This window comes from Vidua chalybeata, chromosome 24 (assembly GCF_026979565.1).
Source record: "Vidua chalybeata isolate OUT-0048 chromosome 24, bVidCha1 merged haplotype, whole genome shotgun sequence".
Classification (NCBI taxonomy): domain Eukaryota; kingdom Metazoa; phylum Chordata; class Aves; order Passeriformes; family Viduidae; genus Vidua; species Vidua chalybeata.
Genome location: NC_071553.1, coordinates 5,377,258 through 5,401,280, shown reverse-complemented (window position 1 = coordinate 5,401,280; position 24,023 = coordinate 5,377,258). Strand labels below are relative to the sequence as shown.

Below are 24,023 nucleotides of genomic sequence, written 5' to 3'. Positions count from 1 at the left end.
AGGCAGAGAGGTGGCTGGCCAAGGTTTGTGCCACGTGCTGTAACACTTGAGTCCAGCCAGAACAAAGTGCTCCAAATCCAGCTCCAGCACCTCACAAAAGGGCTCCTGTTGGACAGGAATCCCAGCCACCCACTCATCTGCAAGCTGAAGAGGGACTCTGAAACACGGGGCAGCTGCCAGGCAAGGAAGGAATGGAGCAAGGGCAACAGCACTTGCTCAGAAGTTGTGAGAAACATCTTGAAGGAGACATTTCAGAGCCTGCCCCGAAAGCTGCGGACAGAAGAACAAATGTAGAAAGTCATCTCAGTCTTTTTGTCACTGAGGTGCATGGAGCAGGAACATGCAGGGCTCTCCAGGCCTCTGCTTTTAGGGGATCTGAAAGAATCATCCTCCTCCAGTTTCATGTGAGTTACACTCAGAAAGGGTCCCTAGCACAGAGACTTCTGCCCAGCTCCCTTCATGGATTTCACTCCCTTCACTGATTTTACCCTCCAGCACAGATCATTTGACAGATCCTGCCTTTTTCAACCAGGGCCTGATGCAGGTCTCACCCACAGGAGAGGCTGCTCCCAAACCCTTCCTGGGATCAGGAGCCCTTCCTGGGTGCAGACTGTCTGCATCCCAGGGAGAATTCCAGTAAGAGCTTCCCTGCCAGCAGCCTGAGGACTCCAGATATGAAGCACCTTCCTAAACACTCCATGCTAAGCTGTAACCACCCTCTCTCCACTGGATTTCTTTCCCTCTGTATCCACAGCAGGATTTGTCTCAACTCTGGATTAGGAGAATGAAGCTGTTCCTGCAGCTGCTGCCTGCTCAAGCTCCCCAACCTTAAAATTACTGAGGGCACAGAGCAGCCTCTGATCTGCACATGGAAAAGGCTGCCTGTGTTACACCATGCCAGAATTTGTCAAGTGAGGAGCAGGCGAATCTCCCTCCTGTAAAACAGAAGGCCAGAGGAAGAAGCTGCCCTTGAGGGGTGCAAAAATATCCTTGACCTATGACAGAACTGAAACACAGGCCCATTCCACAGCCAGCTACCAGCCAGTGGAGCCCAGCTGAGGATGGCACGCTCCTGTGTAACCTCACCAAGCTCAGTCATTCCAGGCAGAGTTTATCCACCTGAATTTGTGCTCTTTTGTACCCCCCTCTTCAGAAAGGGCAATGAGATACTGCCCTGCTTAGAGAGATCATTAATGTGATTCTGCACAACACTGTGACAGCAGAAACACAGGCTTGGGCCCGGGATATGGGACAGAGGTCTGTCCTCTGTCCACGAGGACACGTAGGCTGTGGGTTTCTATTGTCCTTCCTCTCACAGCAAACCAAGAGCTGTCCCCAAACCTTTGCCTGCAATAACCAAGTGTCCCCACAGAACCCCTACAGCACTGTCCACCCTGCTGCTTCAGCAGCCATATTCTGGATCTCAGAAGAGAGTTTCTTTCAATCTCTCTGCAGCGTGTTCTGACTTTATTGCTGGCTCATTCCAGCTCTCTGGTTAGCAGCACTGTGCTGGATGAACCAGTATAACCACAAAGAAAATCTCTAACAAGAGGAAGGGCAAAGTGGGGACTTCAAGCTGGACCTCCTATGGAAGCAGCACAGAACAACCTCAACAAATATCAGTTTGTAATAACTACCAGAAGGCACCAAGTCAGTCCTACCTGCAGCTGGTCACTGCTGACAACACCTGGGTGTGACTCCTGAGAAGCCAAACGGGTCAAAATTCAAGTTTTTTCACTCTCCATTAGGTCTCTCTGGAGGCAGGAGCTGAGAAGCCTCCTCCTGGTCACTCCACACACATTCCTCCTCTTTTGCCTTATTTCCACACTCCGTTACAGGGCCCGAGTGCCCCGACTTCACGCATGTGACTGCACACCAAAGTGGATGGGAGAGCATTTGGCTTAAACCACTTCTGATACTCTGCCCAAAACATGAGGCCAACTTCTCCCAGTGCTCCAGCATGTGACAGTGAGCTGCTCTAACACACACAAAGGCCACCAAAGCCAGTGGATAATGCCACATTCATCTGCTGGCTGGACACAGGACAACTGGCAGCCAGAGGAACAAAGGCAGCTATCACAGATGAAAGGCACCATTAAACCCACGTGCCTGAAATTCAGCCTTTCTGCTGCCCTGAAACGCCCTTTCAACAGCCACAAGAGCTCAAGCCCTCCTTCTCCTGACCAAAGGCTGCTCCAGAACTCATCCAGAAGGCCAGACCCTCAGACTGAGAGCCAAGGAGCAGTTCAAAGCCATGCTTCAGCCTGTTCCATGTCTTGGGATTGAGCTGCTGCCTTTGATGCTCCAGGACTCTTCTGACCTAGAGGTGGGAAAATTCTCCAACACCCCAAGCAAGGCTTCAGTCTCTTCCTCAACTCTTGTTTAATTCTGCCACTCCTTAAATTTATCTTCCCCCCCACCATCAGCCACAGTGCTGACTGCATTTAAAGAATGGGAAAGTCAGGGAAGATGAGGAAAATCTCAACTGCATCCTTGGATTTCTCCCACTGTAACAGTGGGAAGAGCTCCAGGCTTGTTACCAACACTTTCCATGGAGTGCAAACCATGAAGTCACAGCTTTGATCTTTCCAACTGTACATCAAAAGATGGGACTCTGCTCTGGATCCATAAAAACATCCATAAAGATCTTCCTGCAACCTCTCCTGTCTTCAGGTGTTCAGGGGAAGAGATCTGCATCAAGAACAGGCACCTGCATTACTCTGTGGTTTTAAGCTGACACATAATTAGGACATACCTCCACTCTTACCAATCAAGCCTGGACACAGCAGCCAGGGGAAGGAGTGGAGCATTGGAATAGCTCATGCCTGAATAACCAGCAATAGCTGCCCACTGATGAAAGCCTGAGAGGCCTCGCTCAGTGGCTGTTGCCCAAGGACTGTTCCTGGCCCAGACTGCAAAGCACCAACCTGAAAAGCTCTCAAAACTTGCCTCTGGCAGTGAGGGGCTTTGGAAAGTGCTGGTGGGAACACAATGACCTCTTGTGCCACCCTGGAGCAGCCAGGAGAGCAGCAGGACCCGAGCAATGATAGCTTATCGTGCTGCAAGGAGGGGAAAAAAGCTGCAGGTCTGACAAAGCAGTCAATGAGGCATCACCTCAAGTCCTTGTTAGCCCTGTCCATCCTCAGAGGGAGAGGGGTCCCAGTGTGAGAATCCAAACTAAATCCACCCGAATTCCTGCTCGGGACTTCTGAATAAAGCGGAAATCTTTTCCCTCTAAACAAATCTTTTGTTGTTATTGTTGAAGGAAAGCCAAAAAGCCAACAACAGCCAAACACAAGAGACAAGGTGTTCCCAGATGCTCTGTAAAGCTCAAAGGTCCTTCACGGGAAGGAGAAACTGCCTCAATATCAACCTGTGTACCCCATGCTCTCAGACTGTTCTAGTTCTTGATCTACACATTTTTGTTTTCCTCTCTCTTAGTTCTCAAATTAGCTCTAACACAGAGCAGGATGTTGATTTTACAGCAGGATAGCAGAAACCTGCAGCGCCAGCTGGATGGAGAACACGGCTCACTGGAACACTCGTGTTGCTCATCTTCCCTGGCAGAGGCACAGCCTCCAGCCTCTCACCCTCTGCCTTTGCTTGGCTAGGCATGAGATTTGGGCATTTCTGAGGTCTCAGAGCAGATCCTTGCAATCTCTGAACTGTCCTACAGTGGAGCTGCCCTTCCTCTGTGTACACTGTGTACAGGAACGCTCAGAGCTCTCCTTTACAGAGAAATTACCAGGAAACACAACAATCACCCTGCAGCCCCCACCCAGCAGAGACTTTCATTGTTCCACTTGCCCTCTGCCCCCATATCTTCCTGAAGCACATGCAAGCAAACAGCTCTGCTTTTTGGATGGTCACTCACCTTTTGTCTTCCTGTCCACTGCAACCGGCTTTTTAGTTTCTGCTGTAAGCAACAGCTCGTAGGGGTGTTCCTCTTCCTCAGCTCCACTTCCCCTGCTTTTCCCCCGGGCAGCAGAGGCCTAATGAAGAACAGCACAATGTGGTGCTCTGCAAAGCAATGCTTTGTCCCCATAAACCCCACAGCCTCTATGCCATGGGTTAAGCAAAGAATTGGCAGAGGCAACACCTTCACGGTTGCAGAGTGTGAGCCAAAATGTAATACTCCACTTTAGGTTTTTTTAACCCCCTCAAACAAACCCCACCCAAACCCCTTTAATTTTTAGTATTTCAGGCTGCTGACAGCTTTCCAGCACTGACCAACTGTGCAAGGGCTGCAGACAGCCTGGAGGGGGAAAAGAGCTGAGACCGTTATTCCTGTTCATCCCATCTCAGACTCGCTGTTGCTATTGGAATTTGCACAGTCATTCACTTTTTAGCTGCTGGCCCTATTAGGACAGGGCTGAAAAGAACAAAAGCCCAAATCCCTGCCACCCTCTCAGGCATCTCCCATCTGCATTTCTGACCTATGGCATATTCAGAACTAAAGAGTCCTCAGGCAGCAACTGTATGAACTCAGTTTAACTTCAGGATGTGCAGCAGTGATTGTGCTCATTTAAATCCCCAAAGCCTCTACTTAGAGCTGGTTTGTAACTCTGGCAGACTCTCCCTGAGCTGTTCTGGAAAGCCACCAGCCATGTGCAGGGGTGAGGTTTTGGTGCAGGATCCAGACAAGTCATGCTCCACTCTCACACGTGTCGGTCTGCATCAATGCCAAGGATGACGGGCACTGGATACCCTCCTGTGCCATCCTGGTGCTGAAGGGGCTAAACTGGCCACCAGGGCACCCTGCCAGCACAGTCAGCTGCCTTTCAGCACCATCTCCTGGCCAGATCCTGGCAAGTTGATGCAACCCTGTCCCAGGAGCTCAACAAGACCCAGGAATGCACCCTAAGGTGCTCCAAGAGAGTTGTAGAGGGGCATGGAGTGAGAGAAAATTGTGAATGCCCTGGAAGTGTTCAAGGCGAGGATGCACAGGGCTTGGAGCAACCTGGTCAAGTGGAAGGTGTCCCAGCCCATGGCAAGGGTTTGGGACTGGATGATTTTTAAGGTCCCTTCCAGCCCAAACCATTCTGTGACCCAATGTGTGACTATCCCCAACCACAGCGGGACAAACCCAAGGCAGAAAGCAAACAATCCCTACCTGCTGCCAGGACAAGGAACAACGGGTCTGAACAAAATGTGCCCCCAGTGAGGGCTCCTACTGCTCAGACCCCTGGACCTGCTACTGCCTCACCAGCAGAGCACAGCCCACCTCCTGCTTCTCCCCAAAGTGGAAGCACCAGAGCTGCTCCAAGGACAAAGTGGTGCCTACCTGACTGCAACCCAGCCAGGAGCTCTGGAAGCTTAAAGGAGTCTTGGAGAGGCACCCAAGAGTCAGCAGCACAGAGGATTCTGACATCCATGTGCTGTTCTGTATGAACCCACCTGGCTTTTAATGTGACTTTCCCAATGGGAAGAAACAGGCCATGTCCAGCATGGGAAATATTTATTTATTCTACCTGCTTTGAGCAGGAGCTGCCAGGCAGACCTGCTCCTTTCCAGGTGAAGGAGCTCATAATGAGCAAATTAGGGAAAAATTCTGACCAGATGGTGGCACAAAACCGTCAGACCAGAACAGCAGGTAAGAGGTTCTTGCCAGTGATCTTGTAAAAATCCTACCCAGCAGCAGCCTGTTAGCACAGCAGCAGCCTGGACCTTCAGCCAGGCTCTGGTGCTCTCCTGACATTCCTGTGGATGATAATTCCTGTGCTGTCCTCTTTAAATGCACCAAAGGCAGAAGCTCTCCAGCAGCACACAGTTCCCAGCTTCTACTCTGCAAACTTTCACAGGCCTGGTGACACTTGACTTTCTCCATCTCTCATCCTTCCAAGCTCTAAACAGTGTTCCAGGTTCAAATTCACTCAAAATGAAGACCATTGCTAGAGAACCCTGCTTGCTCTGTGGGCTTTGTGACCAGGAGCAACACCAGCAAGTAAAGCTTTCTCCCAATTCAGCTTTTAGTTCTTCAGCCGTGTTGTTTGAATGTATAAATGTTCATTGCTAGCAAAGCCCAAAAATAAGATGCTGTGAATAATGAGGATGTTCTTTAAGGTGTACTTAATCCACAGCAGAAGACTTTGAAAGACTTTTTAAAGGGTAACTCATCTCTTCCTCTCTTCTGCCTCCCCAGAGCTGCAGACCAAACTCCTGGAGCCAACGTGGCGCCTTGTCCTTGATCTGCACTTCCCTTCCGGAGACAAGCAGTAAACAGCTGGAACTGAAGTTTAATTTGACAGTGCAGACTCTTACTCAGCTCCAAATCCAGAAGGTTTCTGCAGATAGTGAAAGGCACCACTCAAGCACCTCCAAACAATCAGCCCCTTTGCCTGTTTGTACCAATGCTTTTCCGTGATGAAAGTGAAATTTCTTGTTTATGCTCATCTGTTTTGACTGATAACCCCAGCCTGGCAAGGAATAAAAAGACTACTTTGGAAAACTAGAGTTTGGCCCAACCCCAGAATACTCAATGACTAAGTGTCCTGGCTCCAGTGGGAGAGTAGGGCTAGAGGGTGGCAGATTGGGATGCTGCAGCAGAACATTTACTGCATTCCTGGAGCATGTGCACACCTGCCTGGCCCAGGGAGAGCATGCTCTGAGGTGATAAAAGATGGGCAAGAGTCAGAAAAGCAGAGCAGGCCAGGAGGAACAAGCAAAGTAAAAGGATCAGCCCCAAACTCCTCATCAGTATGTCCAAAAGGTCATTTCCAGGCAGCCACATGCTGCCTCTAAGTTTTGTCACTGAAGTTGGTCACAAAACAAGGTCTCCCCAGTGAGTCACTGTGCCATTTGCCAGCAAGATTCCCTTTAATGGACTGTGCTTCCAAAGCCATTAAAGGCAGGACAACACAGCAGGTGTCTGGTAATTAAACATGGCAAGAAAGCTCAGCAGGAATGGTCAGGGCACATTTCCCTCCCACGTGTTTATTGTCATAAACAAGTTCTGCTTCCCAATTATTCCATGACCTGCTGCCCAGCTCTCCTCTGCCAGAGCCAGGCACAGGACTGGCTACCACCCCCTGCATTTGATCAGTCCACAGTGTCACATCCCAGTTTCCCTGTTCACACACAGCTCTCTGCAGTCAGTTCTACTACAGCAGGTCCCGTTCACCCGTGTCTCACGTGGATTTGGCACTCTCCAGAAAACACAGCTCATTTATGCCTCGCAGAGCTCCAGCAGATCAGCACCCTCAAAGAAAGCACCTGCAGAACCAGAGCCTGCTCTGACAGCAGAGGTGGCACACGCTCCACAAGCTTCACACACAACCCACTGCCTTTGGGAGAGCACAGAAATCCACAGGATTTGGATTTGCTTTGAAGGTTTTCTTGGGTGTCAGCAGAAGCTGCCAAGGCACACTTGTGGTTTCCCACAGCCGTGTCTCCCTGATATAAGGAGATTCCTTACATCTGAGGTTCACAGGCAGGTGAATAAGATGAGCAACAGGAAGCCCCAGCAGCAAATACTAAATGGGAGAGCTTGAGTTCCATCAGAAAGCAGCTCACATGCACTGACCCCTGCAGAAGGCAGCTTTAACACACGCTGGGCCAGATCCTCAGCTGAATTCAAGCCCCTGATCCCTGCTCATGTCAGTGGGACCCACAAGCCCATGCAGCTCCTCCACAGCTGGGAGCTCAGAGGAAGCAGGAACTCACAGCCCCTCTGTGTTTCAGTCCAACTGAAGATGCCTGTGGTGGGATCATTGCTAGTGGGCAATGGTCCACATCGCAACGTGGGTCAGAAAAATCTCTTCCTAAGGGAATTCTCAGCCAAGAATAGGAAAGTAAGGCTGAAGGTCAACTCTGAGGTGCCCTGGAAGAACCGGACAAAGGAAGTTCCCATGGTAAGGGACAGCAGCAATGCTGAGTGAGGGAATACTTCACATTCACAGCCCAACAAGCACAGGAGGTAACAGCACCCTTGGCTCCTCCCAAACTATTAAAACTGACGTTCAAACCACTCTCCCATGAAACACCCCAGAGCAAGCCCCATGTACCTCACAGGGAGCACTGTGGCCTGTCTTTTTCTCCACATTCTGCTCCTCCTCTTCATCAGGCGGGGGCTTGGCTGGCGGGGGAGGACGTTCTCTCTGCAGGTGAGACAGACACTGTCAGCTCATCCCTTCTGCCCCCACCAGGTTCTATGTCCCCACTCCTGTGGATGAAGCAAGAACCTCTTCAAATTAATCTGGGTGAAGGAGAAGTTCAGCCCTGACAGCACAGAGCTGGGCAATGGCTGCTGCCTTTCCTCCTCCTCTTTCTCAGGACACCGATCTGGTCCCACTGGTCTCACTCAGACCCAAACCAGCATCTCCACAGCATTACACAGGACAGTGAGCAATGAGCTGATCAGAAGAAAGGGCTTGTGGCTTAGTGAAACTGATGCCAGAGGCACCTTTTATAGTGGAAAACTCTAGGGATCAAGAAACTACGCTGCACTGCTCTCCTCCAGTATCCTGGGATTGCAACAGGGCAGCTGGAGCTGCTGCCCGGTCCTGGGGCCACCTCCTGCCCAGCCACAGCTCCATCTAATGGCAAAGGGAGCAGCAGAGCTGCACTGCTCAAACTCCAGCCAGCTACAGGAGCAAGTCCCTCTTCCTGCTTTCTTTTCACTGCAGTTCAGCTCTTGTCTTTCCTTACTTGTGACAGAACTGAGCTCATTTCACACCAGACACCATCAGCACAGGACAACGACAAGATCTGATCAGTAACAGGACTGCCTGGTACTGCACACCAGAGAGATCTGGCCAAAATGTCCATCATCCAAAGCTTATGTGTCATTTCTGTTCTGCTTGCTCTCAGCACAAGCCAAAGGCTGCATCTCTTTGCACAGAGGGGAACCATGGTTGGTTACTGTGCCCCCAGCAGTTTAATTGTTCACTGCTGCTCTGCCTTTTGTCCAAAAACACCTCTACAGAGCAGGCTTTGGAAAACCAACCAGAACACAGAGCCTGAAGCTGACCCAGCACTGCAGGGCCTGTGTCCCATCTGCCCCACAGCAGCCTTCCTGCTGACTGCTACCAGTGCAGCAGATGCAGCTGACAGAAGGTGAGGAAGACTTCTCTGGGGACAGTTCCAGGAGCTCTGTGCAGCTTTGTAAAGCCTGGAGTACCCTCTACAGAGCTCTGCAAGTAATACACAAAAAAAAACCCCTTCTGCTGCCAACTAGTTTGCAACAGGTTATTACAGATAATTTCCTGTGAGCCATAGCTGTGGTAAAGCAGTGAGGCATGAGAAGATGCTCCACATGAGTTTCCAGAACTTTTTTCAGGACAAGAAGTCAGCCCTTCTGCAAAATGTAATCTCCTGACAGACCAAGATTCACTGCCAGAAAACAGAAGGATGCAACACAAGGTGAAATGAAGAAGCAGCTGCTTTTAGGCAACCCCTGTGAACAAGGTAGGGAAGGAGAGACACCTGCCTGCTCTCATCAATGTCAGGAGAGGATTTAAAGATTTCCTCAAGCTTGGGCAGCCTGCTGCAAAACATGACCCTGCAGGTCAGCCCCCTGTGCCTCTAGGGCAAGCAGGGGTGAGCTACGTACAGGCCTGACTCCAGCTGCTTTGAGGCCACTCGGTTCAGCTTCTTTATTCACAGATTCGCGGTCGGACGACCTCCCGCTGGCCAGGCTGTCCAGGGAGTGGCAGGACGTGGCGTTGTACAAAGCTTCATAGGGGCTCTCCTCTTCGGGGTTCACATCGAAGTCGATGATCAGCTCTGTGACAGCTTTGTCCACATCACCTGCAGGGGGAAGGGAGAGAGGGGATTGTCCCTGGATCTCCTGACCTCGGTGCTGGCAGGGAGAGGAATGCTGGTGATGCCCACCCTGAGATGTCCGGCCCGAGGGATCGGTGGCTGGAGCGAGCGGGGCTGGAGCAGATTTCTCCACAGCTTTGGCACTTTTCTTCCCAACGGTGTAATCTGCAAGGGGGTTGGGGGACAGGGTCAGCTCACGTCAATCTGGCTTTCTGTCCCCCTCAGCACATGGCGCTTCCTCCCTCGTGGGTGGAAGGCCAACTGTCAGCTTATTAAGTGTCCAAAAAAAAAAAATAACATTATTAAAACTTGCAGCTCAGATCCCAAAATAGGAGCAGGCAGCCTCTTTAATCACAGGCACAAGGGTAGGGATGGTCCTTTGAACTTTCAGAGTCTTTAATCAAAAAGCTGCAAAGCTGATGCACGGACACAGAGCCACAGAGCAAATTCGTGTTGTAGACACAAACTCCATCACTGAACAGAGTCATAACAAGAGAAACCAATTCCAGCTGCAGCCCCCAACCACAGGCAAAGCCAGAAACATTCAGCTGATGTAACATCCAACAGCAGCTCCCTCCTGGGGAAAACTAACAGCCTTTATCTGCAACACCTTAAGTTTTAAAGCCCATCTTTGTCTTCAGTTTCAGAATAAAGCTCAAACATTCCAGCCTCACAAACACAGCTTAGTTAAAAGTCTGAGAAGTGCTTTGAACCTGCAAAGCTCCCAAATGCTCAGCATGAATAACACACCCCAGCTCCAAATGCTTCTGATCCTCCCCACAGCTGAGAGGAAATGCAGACAGTGTAATTACAAGGTATGAATTTAGCCAAGATGTCACATTTCATTCCCGAATTTGGACAGACACAATGGACCAAGCTCCTTTATAAAACACAAGTAATCAAGGCCTTTTCTGTAAATCTCATCTGCAAATTCCACGCCCAAGCCTCACAATGAGGCGAGGAGAGGATGCGAGATCTGTGGACAGCGATTTGCCCACACAGACACGTAAAGGGGAGTTACACCACAACCATTTCTAAAGCTGTTACTTTGCATTCTGCAAGCAGATTTAGGCTATCCTTAATTTTAATTAACTTCTAAAGTGAGCTAAACAAAGCCAAATTAAGCCCATTTAAACTATAAAAGTTACGCCACACTCTCTCAGCAAAGGGCTAATCCTCCCTAAATCCCCCCAAGTCCTCCTCCAAACATTTAGTCTGGAGAAGCTCACCCCAGCATTTCAGCACCGATTCTTCCAACACAGCCTGAAACTGCTTTGATTTCAGCACTCTCCAGGTCTAGAAAAGCACACCCTGTACCTGCCCTGGCAGAATCAGCACCCCAGACTTTCCCCTCCTCCCCAGAGGCAGAGCTGCATTACCCACCTTCAATGAGAGCTGCTATGTGCTGGCTTTTCTGGGAAGGAAGCTCCCTCACAATGTCCAGAGCAGTCAGGCCTCTGTTATCCTTTATGTTCACATCAATACCTGTGGCCACAGGGGTACAGAGGGCAAAAGCAAGAATATTGTCTAACTGTGTGCAGGTTCGTGTATTTCATCAAGTCACATTTGTGATCAGCACTGGGGGGAGCTAAAAGGCACTCTAGAGACAAATCTAAAGCCAAACTCCAAGAGCCAATCTCTCCTATATCCTGCTCCAAGGAGCTCTGACAGCTGAATGGAGAAACCTTCTACACTAGAAAGGGATTTCCTCAAGCTCTGGGTGAAGGGATCACCACATTAGTGCTTCAAAGGGGGAACATTCTCTCACCTGCAGCCAGCAATATTTGTACCACATCTGTCTTGCCAAACAAAGCAGCTTCGTGCAAAGCACTGCCTTTCTCAGTCTGCAAATTAAATGGAAACATAGCATGAAGCCAGACAGCAGGGAATGGTGAGGGAGGCATGGCTTAGAGGGTTACAGAAGCAATAAATACACGGCGTTGTACACGAGGTGTGGGCAGCACTACCTACGGCTGAGGACGGACTATCAACGTTATTACAATGCTGAGGATGTGGGATGGAAAAATGGGGATGGCTCCATCAGAGAGACCAAGCAAGGGCCTTCTACAGCTTGGCAAGAGGTCATGTCCTGACAAGGAAAAACAAGACCCACATACAAGCCATTGCTGTGAAAACAGCACATTCACAAGTGGCTTGATAGGAAGAGACGCATTTGCCTATCAAGAGCTCACAGCACTGCAGGGCAGAACAGCTTTGGCCACAGGGTGTTTCTCTCCCTCACTCCGTGTCTGGGGCTTTGCCTGGCCCCCGTGCAGGCGTGAGGCATGCACAGCAGCCGAGTCCCTCCGGGCAGCCTCCCTGAGCAACCCAGAGCTGCACAGACAGCCCAGCAGAACACAAAGCTCTCCTCAGCTGCTGCGAGTGCTCCCTCTGCGAGGAGGATTGGTGGAGCTCTCCAATCCCCAGCCACCAGCCCAGCCCCACTCAGACACACCAGATACCTGGTAGTTGCTGTCCATGCCAGCATCCAGGAGGACGTGGACCACCGCTTTGTGACCGTTCCTGGCTGCCAGGTGCAGCGGAGTGTGTTTCTTAGTGTTGCAGCTCAGCAGGTTGGGGTGGGCGTTCAAGAGCATCTTGACCACTTCCAGCCTCCCATAGAGCGCCGCCAGGTCCAGGGGGGTCTCGAACTTGTTGTTGCGCATGGTGGGGTCGGTGAGCTCCTCCAGCAGCACCTTCACCACCTCGGTGTGGCCGTGCTGGGCCGCGCAGTGCAGCGCCGTCTCGTTGTCGTTGTTCTGCGGGGCACAAGTGGCAGCGCGTCAGGGCCGGGGCAGCGCCCGCCCCGCGCCTCGCTCCAACGCTTAAATCCAAAACAAAGACAAAAAAAAGAAAAAAAAAAAAAAAAAGCAGTGGGGAAGCAGAGAGCCCAGTCTGAGCAATGTTTCACCATCTCCCTGGCTGTTTAGTATCCCCTCACAAGCTCATTGATCGGCCAGCCCAGCCACAGCTTCAGGGATGTCCAGAACAATGCACTTCAGCTGTGGGAAAGAGGGAGTAGAGATGGACCAGCCTGCTTTCCAAGCACCAGGGGCACAATCCAGGGCCATGCTAAAGTTTAAGGGATGTTCAGCTGTATGCACGTTCCCATCAATGCTGCTGGCACCTGGGAAAGTTAGTCTGGTATCTTGGCAGCATCCCACACTTCAGGGTGCCACAAAAATAAAAGGTTGGATATAAGGCAGGCAACCTGTTGTGTGAATTCCATTTGCTGGAGCTTCATCATCATCATCTTAGATTTAAACTTCAATTGTTTCAAATCCTACTTATCCTGGTTATAACAGTCATTCCACCTCTGCAATTCTGGCTGTTTAGAGACAGGGTGCACCCAGCCCCATGCAGTTTGTGAACCAGAGAGCCGTGCAATTCCACCACTGCAGGAACAAGCCAGGGCTCGGGTCAGCTGAGGGAAGCAATGCCTCAGTGACAAGGGAGCACCTCCAGCTGGAAGCCAGACCCAAACCAGAGCGTGCAGCAGCAGCCAGGCCAAGAACCAGCAATGCAAAGCCCAAAGATGAGCAATCCAACACCTCACGTGTAGGTGCAAAATAGGAACATGGCCAGATCTAACAGAGCCTTTTCTCAAATTAAGTTCCTCTCAAGTTTCTAGTTTTACTACTGTGTGTCATCCACAAAGGGATTCTGGTTTAAGCACTTTAGAAACAACAATCTGACAATATAACCCCCAAAAAAGTTTAATACAAAGAGTTACACACTTCAACTGAAAGAACTGTGGTTGAATTTGTCATTTTCACAACATTTCCAATAAAATAAACAGAATGTTCTTGTCCTGCTGGAGGCAGCAGCACCACTGCAGAAGGGAATTTGATCCCTGCCTGCTGTGAGAGCACACGCACGCCTCGGGACACTGCTCAGTATTTTGCACCGTGTCACAAACTCGTGAGGCTGCACGAGCACTCGGATCCTGTTGAGGTGTTCAGTCACTCTCAGGCTCACAGGAGTCCTGTCAATCCCCCAGTTGTTTGTATCTGGCTTTTGCATCACTTCTCAGCCACAGGCAAAGCAGGAAAGGGAGCAGGAGCTGGGAGAGGCTCCAGCAGCTGCAGTTTGTATGGCAGCGAAGGGAAGGAGCAGAATCAGGCACATGCAGGAGGAGGGGGCAAAGCATCACTGCCAGCACAGAAGGTCCAAGTCAAACAGGCTCCATCCTGGGGGGAGGCACATACACGTGGACAGAGGGTACTGCAGGATACAGAAGTCTGCACAAAAAATATACAAATGGAGTGAGAGGGGACAGAGTAGAGAACATCAGAGCTCACACCTGCCCGTCAGCTCACACTGCTGCTCTCGGGCATTTTCAGGGTTGGCAAATCCCTTTATTCCTGCTTGACAGGGTTGGGAGTGCAGGGATCAGGGAGCCCACGACAGCCGGGCCCAGGCTCTCAGCCTGCCCTGTGGCACAAGGGATCCTCACTGCCAGGCTTTGTGGAAAGACTGGATGACCCCAGCCCCTCTGGGCAGTGGGTCCCTGCCCCAGAGCTGTGGGGGCACACGCTGCTCGTGCCATGCCAGCCCTGGCTGCTGGGGATTTCCTTGGCCAGGACTGTCCCCCTCTCCCTAGCACAGGGTACGTATGCCTCAGGGGGCTTGAAAGCATGCAGCAGCTCCAAGCACCTGCCTTAGGGCTCAGAAATGGGAACACAACATCGTTAAAAAACATAATTGTTGGAGACTTCCCTCATCTTCCCTGCAATTCAGTCCAGTTTTCCCCAAGCAGATTGGGGCTCCAATGCTCGAGGCAAAATCCCCAGACTTTCCTCCTGCAGCAGAGATCACAGGCAATAAAACTCCCCTGAATCATCACAGCAAGTCTCTCCCAATTCCAGACTGTGCAGTGGAAACTCCCACTATTGCCTGAGTCTTTACTGCCTCCATTTTGGGAGAGTTTTGAGCAGCCAAAACTACTACAGCTCTTCCAGGCAAGGGAGTTTGCTCCCTTCCTGCATCACCTCTCCAGGCACAAACCAGAGCAGCAAGCAGGAGTGCTCAGACCTACAGATGTATCAGAGATGGAAAAGGAAAATTCCATTCCAGCCGCCAGAAGGCACATGGCTTCAAATTTCAGAACTAAGAAAAATAGAGCACTCAGGAGGGCTGAGGGGCTGCATTCCTGCAGGAATCCTTGCATCCCCCCAGCTCTCAGCTGGAAGAGAGGAGCTGGGGGCAATGCCTGCCTGCACAGCACAGACAGGACACGAGCAGGGATGGCTCTGCTTTCTCATAGGCTCCAGCACAGGTTTCAAGCCCTGGTAATGTGATAGCACTCTCCACACACAGCCCTGTTGCTCCTCATCCCATGCTCAAGTGGAGAATCCACAGCCCCTTCAAGTGCTGTGTCTGTTCTGCACCCCCTGCTCCCAACACAGTGTGAGGCAGCTCTGACTGAGCACAGGGAGACTTGGTTTGAATAAGGGAAAGTTTTCTGACCTGCAAACATCTGAAGGGTTGAATAAACTGCCAAAGAAAGGCCACAGGGCTGTCCCTCTCTGAGGTTTTGAGAAACTGGTGGGCAAACCCTGGTCAGGAATGGTGTAAGGAGACTTGATCCTACCCCAGGGTTGGGGAAAGTGGCTACACAGCGCTTCAGTCCCACCCACCCTATTTCTAAGATTCCTTGGTAGGATTTTTGTCAGTGTCTGAGTGTCCCACAGAGCCCTGCCCTACTCACAATCTGCTCTTTGGCTGCTCCTGAGAAAACCCAGTCTGTGTGACAGCTACAACTCCACATGCTCTTCATCACACCTGGCCAGGAACTGGTGCAAAGCTGCTCAGAACTTGTGATGAGCCCAACAACTGTGTGTAGATCATCCCTCTCTCTTTAAAACCAAAGCAAAGATTCCCAAAATCGGTCTTGCTCTAGAGAGCACCTCAGCCATTGTGAACACTGAACTGAGGTTTTAAATAACGCACTTCTCCACAGTATAAAACCCAAATTAACACTCCTTCATTCAACATCCCAATACTGGAGTGTGTAAGATCTTACTTGGTTATTGACAATGTTTTAGGAAGCTCATTTCAGGCAACTGAACTGCTCAACTATGATGTTTCCACAGAATACATAAAGGCATAACATTCCTATCTGGGTTTTTGCAAAAATCCCTGATTTGGATGAGCTTCATGGAAAGGCATTTGTGCTCAGAGGGTGGGCACCAGTGACCCTGAAACAGGGCTCTGCAAAACCACACCTAACTCCCAGCAAGCACGGAGCTCTGGCTGCGTGTTTCTAAAGTCCTGCAGACCAAGCAGAGGGAAACCCTGACAGACAGAAACCTGCCATGGATGGCTGGATCCAAAATCACTGGCTGGAAGCAGCTGTGGCATGGTGGCTCATGGCAGAGGTGTCTCAGGATAGAGCAACAGGTTGTTTGCCACCCCTGGCTTGTAGATTCACTAGAAATAAAACTGAAAAATGGTGTCTGAGAAAACACCACCAGGAATTTGATCTTCAACTTCCTAATACTGGATAGGAAGCTTCTTCAGCAGCTCAGTCTCAGCACATTGCACAAGCTGATGTTGTGCCTTTTGTAGCTCAAAACAACTAAAAAGTAGAGAGGAGCAAAACAGGCCAGAAAACAGGAACAGGAGACCAGGGCTGAAGGGTCAAATGACACCACAGACTGAACACCAAAAGAGAGACTGATGTAATAAGCAGGACATGGAGGACTTGGGAAGGGAGGCAGGAACATCACTGCCCTCCCTTCTCCCCACCACCACCACCACAGGAATTAACTGTCCATTCAAACAACACACAGAGCATTATGCATTTGGTAGGAGAAAAGGCATCAAAATTCACTCGAAACAGCCCACAGAGAAAATGCAACCATGGTTAAGCAGGGAAAAAAAATTCTTTCTCTTTGCATTTATCAGCAACATCAGCACATGAAACAAAACCTAGAACATTTAATTGAAGTAACATTACCTTTGGGAAGTCATCCAGCCCAATCAAGCAAACTGACCATCACTGCGAGTCCTACAAGGCTAAGCAAGGAAGGAGCCCCCAGGAAAGTAAGGAAAAGCTTTCCTTTAATTATGTTTCTATAACTGCTTTGAAGAGAGAAACCCACAGTAAATCAATGGTCCCATTTTCCTTTCCCCCAAGCAGCTGCGAAGTGAACAGGTATTATTGCACCTGGAAGCACGCGAGTGCAGCTTGGAGTGATGATGCAGTGAAATGCTGACAGCAAAGTACACACCTTGGCATTGATATATGGGTCAAAGGGGCCGTACTTTTTGAGTTCTTTGATCTCAAGAGCATTCTACAAAAAGGAAGAGGAAAAAGAAAAAAATGTGATAATGAAATGGGTGAGATACAGCAACAAAGCAATGGGTGACTCCGAGGGGTGGAATGCCAGGACACAGATTCTTGTTCCAGTCAGAGCCATGGCCAGCAGAAGCCATTCCAGCTGGGATTGCTGTAACCTGGGCCAGGCTCCAAGCACAGGTTCCTCAGCTGACTTCTCTCATTTAACAGGGTTCCTACTAAACAGACATTAATGAAACATTACCTGCAAGGATCATACTAAGCTCTGGATCTTTTGCAAAGATCACCCCTCTAGATGCCCTACGCAGAGCAGAACATTTACACTACGGGCTCTCACTCAATTCTTGTCAGATTGATTGAACCTGCACTCAAGCCCATGTAATCAGACTGAGTGCCTGCAGCTGTGCCTGGAGACATGCTTAACCACAGCCCCAAACTGGAGAACTGTCACCAGAGTCATCAGAACACACGTTCCTCGTTGTTCCTGCTCAGTGGAGGAATGATAGAGAGTTGCACTACAACCAGGTTTTTCATTCCATGATGTTTTAGCAGCAGTTATCCCTGGGGCAGCCTGGTGCATCAATTTACCTAGGAAACTTCAGTGTGGCACTTGGGTCCCCACAAAGAAGGACTGGGACTCCTAAACCTGCCTCTGGAAGGAGTTTGCTCCCCAGCTTCTGAAAAACTACCATGGAGCAAATCAACAGAAGGGACTCTGCAGCTGCTCACCTTGACTGTGAGCTGAACGCAGGCCAGGGGTGTCTGACCCACCTGGGAATTACCTCTGGAATGAATGTCCAGGTTTAACCTGCAGGCAAACCTAGTTTAGTTTATTCCTTTCCTCCTGAAAGAACACCTGAGTGGTTTAGGAGTTGATTCACAGGGTCATCAGATGTTTCTGCCTTAGGGACAGGACAAGCACAGCCCATTGCAGCTTTAGCCTGGTTTGGGCCTGTCACTCTGTGCTAGACTCACTCAGGGAGGGCAGCTCAATCACAGCACTCGGCTGGCCTCATTCATGAGTTCCTTTAAACAAAACTCTGCAACAACAGGAATATTTGGGCCTTCCAGCAGCAGCATTTCAGAAGTTCCCTGGAATTTAAGATACCTCTGATGTCCAGGGGCAGTTCCACAGGAGCCAGCCCTCTGCACTGGACACAGCTGTCTCGTACCCCTCACTCCCTCTGCACCCCAGACCAAAATAATTCTTTAAGATTAAGCTAGGGATTTATCTGGGGGCAAGTAGTGTTAAAATTATCTTAGAACTTACAAATTAGTGAACTGGAGCAAGTGCCAGAGACAAGCCAGGAGAGCAGCTAAGAGAGCACGGCCAAAGAGACTGAACAAAGCTGCTTGGATTAGTTCCTAAAAGAGGGAGCCAATGGATCCTCTGCAGAACTAGAAACCTGCTCAGCTATCCAGCAGCTGAAAGGAAAACTGTGGGTTAGTTTTAAAAGCCCAGAAGCAGGAGACCACTTCCTAAGTGTTGAGCAGTTCTCACATTTATGTGTCTGTCTATGAAACTTAAATACCTTTTCATCCTCCCACTAACTCAGAACTGAATGTATTGCTTTAGGCAGTGCCCCTCTTATCCCACCAGCAAGTAGGACCTTGCAACATTGCTACTGGTTTGGGAAGGGTCAGGAGTCAGCTGAAGGAGTCTCTCTCCATGCCAGGGAAGTGATTCAATGATACATTAGAGAAAATCAGGCAGACCTGCTCATTCACTTTGGTGTGCGAAGGGCCCTGGTGGATGAGGAGCTTCACTATGTCAGCATCTCCCTTCCAGGCTGCCAAGTGCAGGGGGTAACAGCCCTTACAATCTGCCACGTTGGTGAGCGCGTCGTTCCTCAGCAGAACTTCCACAACATCCCTGCAGGAGACAGGAACTTCTGTGAGACATTCAGTCCTTGTTTCACAGCTCACATTCTGCAGCAAGTACTGAACAAGAAGTTAATCTGAACAGGAGTGTTTCAGAGAGTCTCTTGAAATGTGATTTTTAAGTGCTCCTATTAAATGCTGCCAAATGAAAAGAAAAAGAAATAAATAATGCCGAGATGAGCTCAGGGAAGATCCACATTAACTCCATACTAATGGAGCTGACAGGGGCTGAAGTCAGCCACAAGCCTCTGCTGCAAAGTGAATTGCACTAGCACAATAAGGGTGAATAGAGATTTTAACTCTATTTGATTTCTCAATATCTCAGGCAGCAATGAGAAACACCAGATCTACCACATTAAAATTACTTAAAAATGTGATATGCACACGAGGCAACTGTAAAGTGGTGCAGGCTCAGACCACCCTGCACACCAGGCAGACTGCAGGGACTGTCACCATGGGAGCCCCTTTCACACGGCGTTACACCTTATCCAAATTGCTTAGAAATAAAAGGGTGGTTGAAAACCTCAGCGTCTGGAGATGTGACATCACACATGAGCCAAAGCACTGACATTCTCCACTTCCCCTGAAGATGGAGTAGTGCTGCACCAGTGCCTCAGCTGGTCAATGAACCACACAAGGGTGGCCAGGGAAGCACAAAGCATCCCCCCCTGCGACCCCAGGCATGGGAACAGGACTCACTTATGGCCATTCAAAGCAGCGTGGTGCAGCGGGGTGTATCCAGTACTGTCAACGCAGTTCACGTTTGGCCCCCTCCAGATGCTGCAAGACAGAAAACAGGGAACACTTAGGCAAACAGCAAACAGGGACAGGGCAAGGGCAGGGCCAGCACAGCTCTCAAACCAAGGTGGGTACTGGACAGCTGTGTGCAGGGGCAGTCACACAGAGCACAGGGGTCAGCACATGGAATCACTGCTCTGCTTCACCTCACCCTCCTGCTCTCCAATCAGAGCTACCTCACATCTTTCAGCCATACACAGGCTTGCCAAAAAGCATCTTCAGAGGAACGTGTGTCTATTAGACTGAACCACAAGAGACAGCAAACCATTGACCCACTGCTAATTCACACCCCACAGAAGAATTCTGATGGCTCTGGGAAATTGTCCTTCTCCACAGCAAGAGTCACAAGGGGTGGGTGGAAGTCAAAGACTGTGGGATACAGAGTCTGCTCTTGGACACCACTGTGATTCCACACTGACTTCTCACTGTCCCAAAATCACTTCCATCTGTCAGCTGTTGGCAGTCTGTACCAAAGAGTAGGTGGTCTCCCAGCACTTCTGAGAGCATTAACGTCCCTCTCCTGCTCAAAAGTAGCACAGATTTAAGTATTAACCCTGGCAAGGATTACTCTTCCCCAGCCCCTGCAGGGCATCCTGCTCACATCAGCACAGAATGGCACAAGGAAGGGGCCAATGCTGCTCCTGAGCTCGCTGTGGAAGGAGTGTGGTGACTGCTGTCCCTCACCAGGGCATGAAACGGGCATGAAACTCAAACCAGTTCATTCTTATAAGCAAACTGGACCTGTTCAACGTTCCTGATGATGGTCCTCTCCAGTACAACCCATCATCTGTGTCTGCTGGCCTGTTTTACACACTATCCTTTTAGGAATTACAAGGGGCGTGTTACAAGCCCTGAAAATCCCACTTATGCTAACGTGGTGCATTTTCCTGCTTTGTTTTCTTTGGGGGTAAAACACAACAGCACCCTCTGATTCCCAGCTGAAATGGTTTAAAATCAGCCAGCTGTGGCTCTGTTTGAAGCTGGCCTTCTCTGAGCAATCCATTTCCTCCCCAGCATGGAATCACAACGACACACGTGGCCCAGAGGCTTTCTAAAACAGCAGCCATCACTGGGGGGTTGCTAGCCAGGAGCACCTCAGTGCCACCCAGCAGGAAAGGCACCAAACCAACGGGAATCTCCTGCAGACCGAGTGAACTCCAGAAGGGAACGAAGCAGCAGGCTCACTCTGGAGCACGTTCCAGTGGGAAATGGAAAGTCTGTCCCTGTCCCTTCCAAGTGACTCCTGATCTGCAGAGCATTATAAAAGGCTTTGCAGTCTGGAGAAGGACACAAGCTCTGCTAGAGGAGAGGCAGCTAAGGGGAAACTTTATCCAAGAGGACAGGCAAGTGAGCCACAAAATCCAATTTGCAAAGGATCAGAGGCTTATCCTGAGGCATCCTGCATGCCACACACCATCCCGTGTTCCAGGAGGATACACACATGCAGATCAATACACACATGCAGTGCACCTCCAGCACTGACAACATTGTTCACAGGTTGGCTTAAACTACACCCAGAAGGTGAGTGAGACACCAAAAACCCCCACTCAGAGAGTGTGGGAGTGCCCTGCCTGATCCAGCCTGCAGTCCTGTAGCATGAAGGGGACTGAGCAGCACTCAGCCCTGGTTTGTTCCTGGCAGTGGGCTCCTGCAGTGTGGTTGCCCAAATGATTTATTGTTGGATTTAACATGGCAATTAATGGTTAGAACTAATGCCAGAAAGCCTTGTGTGCAGTCTAGAGCAGTTCTAACATTGCACCTGTGCTGCCTTTGCTTGGGCTGTAACCTGGGCAGTGCCAGCGTCCTGTGGTTTTACACATTAAACTGAGCCCTGTTTGGAAGCTGAGCTCAAACTGCTTGAGGGTGAACACATGAAAAGCCAGCAGCAATTAACACAAATGTTTCTTTCAGCTGAAGTTATGAAATGAGGAAAACCAGGGTCAGTGGTGCAGTGGGCAGGGCTGGGGACCAGAGCCTGGGGCATCTGTCCCCATTGGAGCGTGGTGTCCCCATGATGAAACACTTCCTCAGAAATCTCCAGGTCAATGCTTTAGAGTAAAATGCAAAGTTTTTTCAAGGAGCTCAGAGGAGGAGAAAAGCTGGAGCCCAGGAGGGAGCTGGCCCAGCAGTGAGAGCTGGGTGCTGCAGAAACCAACTGCCAGGATCTAAAGATATTTAAAAAACCCACATCTGCTATGTCCTCTCCTCCCCTTTGCCTTTTTATTCCTGCAAATAAAGAAAGCTTTTATCAAAGAAAGGTCAAATCACCCATAAGATCAGACTGGAAGGATGCAAGAGGAGAACTATTTATATTTAGATGTGGGGACTGCAGCGAAGCACATCACTCCCTTCCCTCCTCTTCCTCTTCAGCTCTGCCAGAAAGGCCATACAATTCTCCTGAGGTATGGAACAGGGTTCTGGGAAAAGCAGAACACAGAGCCCAGAACTCTCTGTGACTTTGGGCTGTTTTTGATTTCTTAACAGAACCCCCAGTCGCAGCACAGGCAGGAGAATGCTGTAAATACAGTCCCCAGTAAAGGTCTGTAACCAATTTGACCACTGCTGCTTTTTGATTGCTTTTCTCCCTCAATTCCACAAAACCCCTTCACATCAAAGAGGGGGGTTACTTTTACCCTGTGGCCTCTGTTCTCAAAGGATTACCCAGGTCTCACCTGCCCTTTGCTGCACCAGGGCAGCATCTGAAGATGCTCCTGATGACATCTGCTTAAGACAACCAAGACTGAACATTGAGGACATCAGGAAAGCTCTGAAAACAGCAAAATCTGCTCCATTTAAACTATTTCTTGTGCTCAGTTTTCCCTTGCTCTATGATTCAGCAAGGCCTTAAATAAAACTTCCTGCTTGTGAAAACTGCTGAATAAAGCACATGCTTTAGGTCACAGTAAAATCCCAAAGTACCTTTAAACAGGACCACATTTGTCCTCTTGCTTTTCCACTTCTTTCTTCCCAACTGCAGTAGTAACTTTTCTCACAAAACCACCTCAGGCAAGGAGCTAAAGCAGGGCCAAGCCTAGAGAACAACGTGGTGTTTTCAGCTCAAATGATGAACCTTTGGGGCTGGTTTCTGGTCTCACTAACATGGGTCAAGGAAGCACCAGGAGAGCTCAGGGTGCTTGTGCAGAGCAGAGGTTGTAGGACCCCCTGTATTTACACACCCAACACCAAAACCAAAAAGCAACATGGAACACGAGCAAACACAAGTGGCTTGGCCCAAAGGCACCAGGAAGTTTAAAAGCACTGGCCCCAGATGTTTGTGTACTTCACTCAAAGCCTTAGAGACAAAGTGTCAGGAGGGCAATGAGGGCTGGAGGCCGATTCCCTCGAGTCCATTGCCCAGAGGCCACCACAGCAGGTCAGTCACACATCCCAGCTCTCCACATCCACACAACCACTGCATTCCTGCGACCCTCGCTTGGTATTTCCTGCTTACAGAGGGAACACAAACAACCCAAGGGCTTTGGGCAAGGCCTCAGGATTAGGAAGCTGCTTATGTTTTTCTGAAGGTGAGGAAGGCACTGCTGCAGCCACCTCGCCAGCGGGCAGGGTTTGGCATGGTGGGACTCCAACAGAGTGGGACCCCTTTTCTCATGCACCCCAACCACCAAATACTACAACTTTTATAAACAAATGGCTGATGCAAGGCTGGAGGAGATTAAAGTAGTGTATTGCTGGGGCAAGGGACTCTCAGCCCCTCCTGGCAGGTTTTGAGAAAGCCCAAGGAGAACAGCTGGTCAGACTCCAGCTACTGGAGGGGCTGCAGAGGAAGCCAAACCATGAGCTTCTGCTCCTGCACTCCTCAACTTCTTGGCCCAGATTTTAATTTGCTATAAGAAAAGTGAGTAGATTTTCCTCAAAGTCGAAGGGTCGTGAGCTCAAGTACAAGATGCCAGAACGGACAGGGAAAAGCAGAGAACATCATAAAGGCAGGACACATAGAAGTGATCCAGCTGACATGGCACAACACAACAGCCAGAAGGAGAGCTGCTGAGCCTGGCAGACCCACTTCCAGCAGAGCCACTGACCAGGGGATTCCAGTGAAAATCCTCAGGTTCAGCCCACTTTGACTGACACACTGCAGCAGTCAGAGCCTGGACCTCTGCACAGAGCCAGACCTCAAGGTTCCCACTTCGGCTCATTCTGAGTGAAGCAACAGCTCTCAACAACTGCCAACACCTCCAGCCTCATTGCCCAACACCTGCAGACAGTTCAGCCAGTGTAAGGTCAACAGAGTGCTGTGAGAAACCAGCACTTCCACCAG

General features: G+C 50.0%; 1 protein-coding gene across 4 annotated transcripts in view; it reads right to left on the bottom strand.

Moving 5' to 3' along the window:
- ANKS1A (ankyrin repeat and sterile alpha motif domain containing 1A) overlaps window positions 1–24,023 on the bottom strand; it is a 73,015-nt gene that overhangs the window by 36,520 nt on the left and 12,472 nt on the right. For 3 of the 4 annotated variants that reach the window (XM_053964066.1, XM_053964067.1, XM_053964068.1), the window contains exons 2-11: window positions 19,646–19,726; window positions 18,782–18,938; window positions 16,998–17,060; window positions 12,225–12,521; window positions 11,531–11,606; window positions 11,146–11,247; window positions 9,832–9,927; window positions 9,551–9,747; window positions 8,004–8,096; window positions 3,875–3,992 (exon numbers count right to left, since the gene is read on the bottom strand). In XM_053964066.1, coding sequence (XP_053820041.1) covers window positions 3,875–3,992; window positions 8,004–8,096; window positions 9,551–9,747; window positions 9,832–9,927; window positions 11,146–11,247; window positions 11,531–11,606; window positions 12,225–12,521; window positions 16,998–17,060; window positions 18,782–18,938; window positions 19,646–19,726 — 1,280 coding nt within the window. The remainder of the gene's footprint in view (window positions 1–3,874; window positions 3,993–8,003; window positions 8,097–9,550; window positions 9,748–9,831; window positions 9,928–11,145; window positions 11,248–11,530; window positions 11,607–12,224; window positions 12,522–16,997; window positions 17,061–18,781; window positions 18,939–19,645; window positions 19,727–24,023) is intronic. The other variant, XM_053964069.1, reaches the window with a different exon arrangement.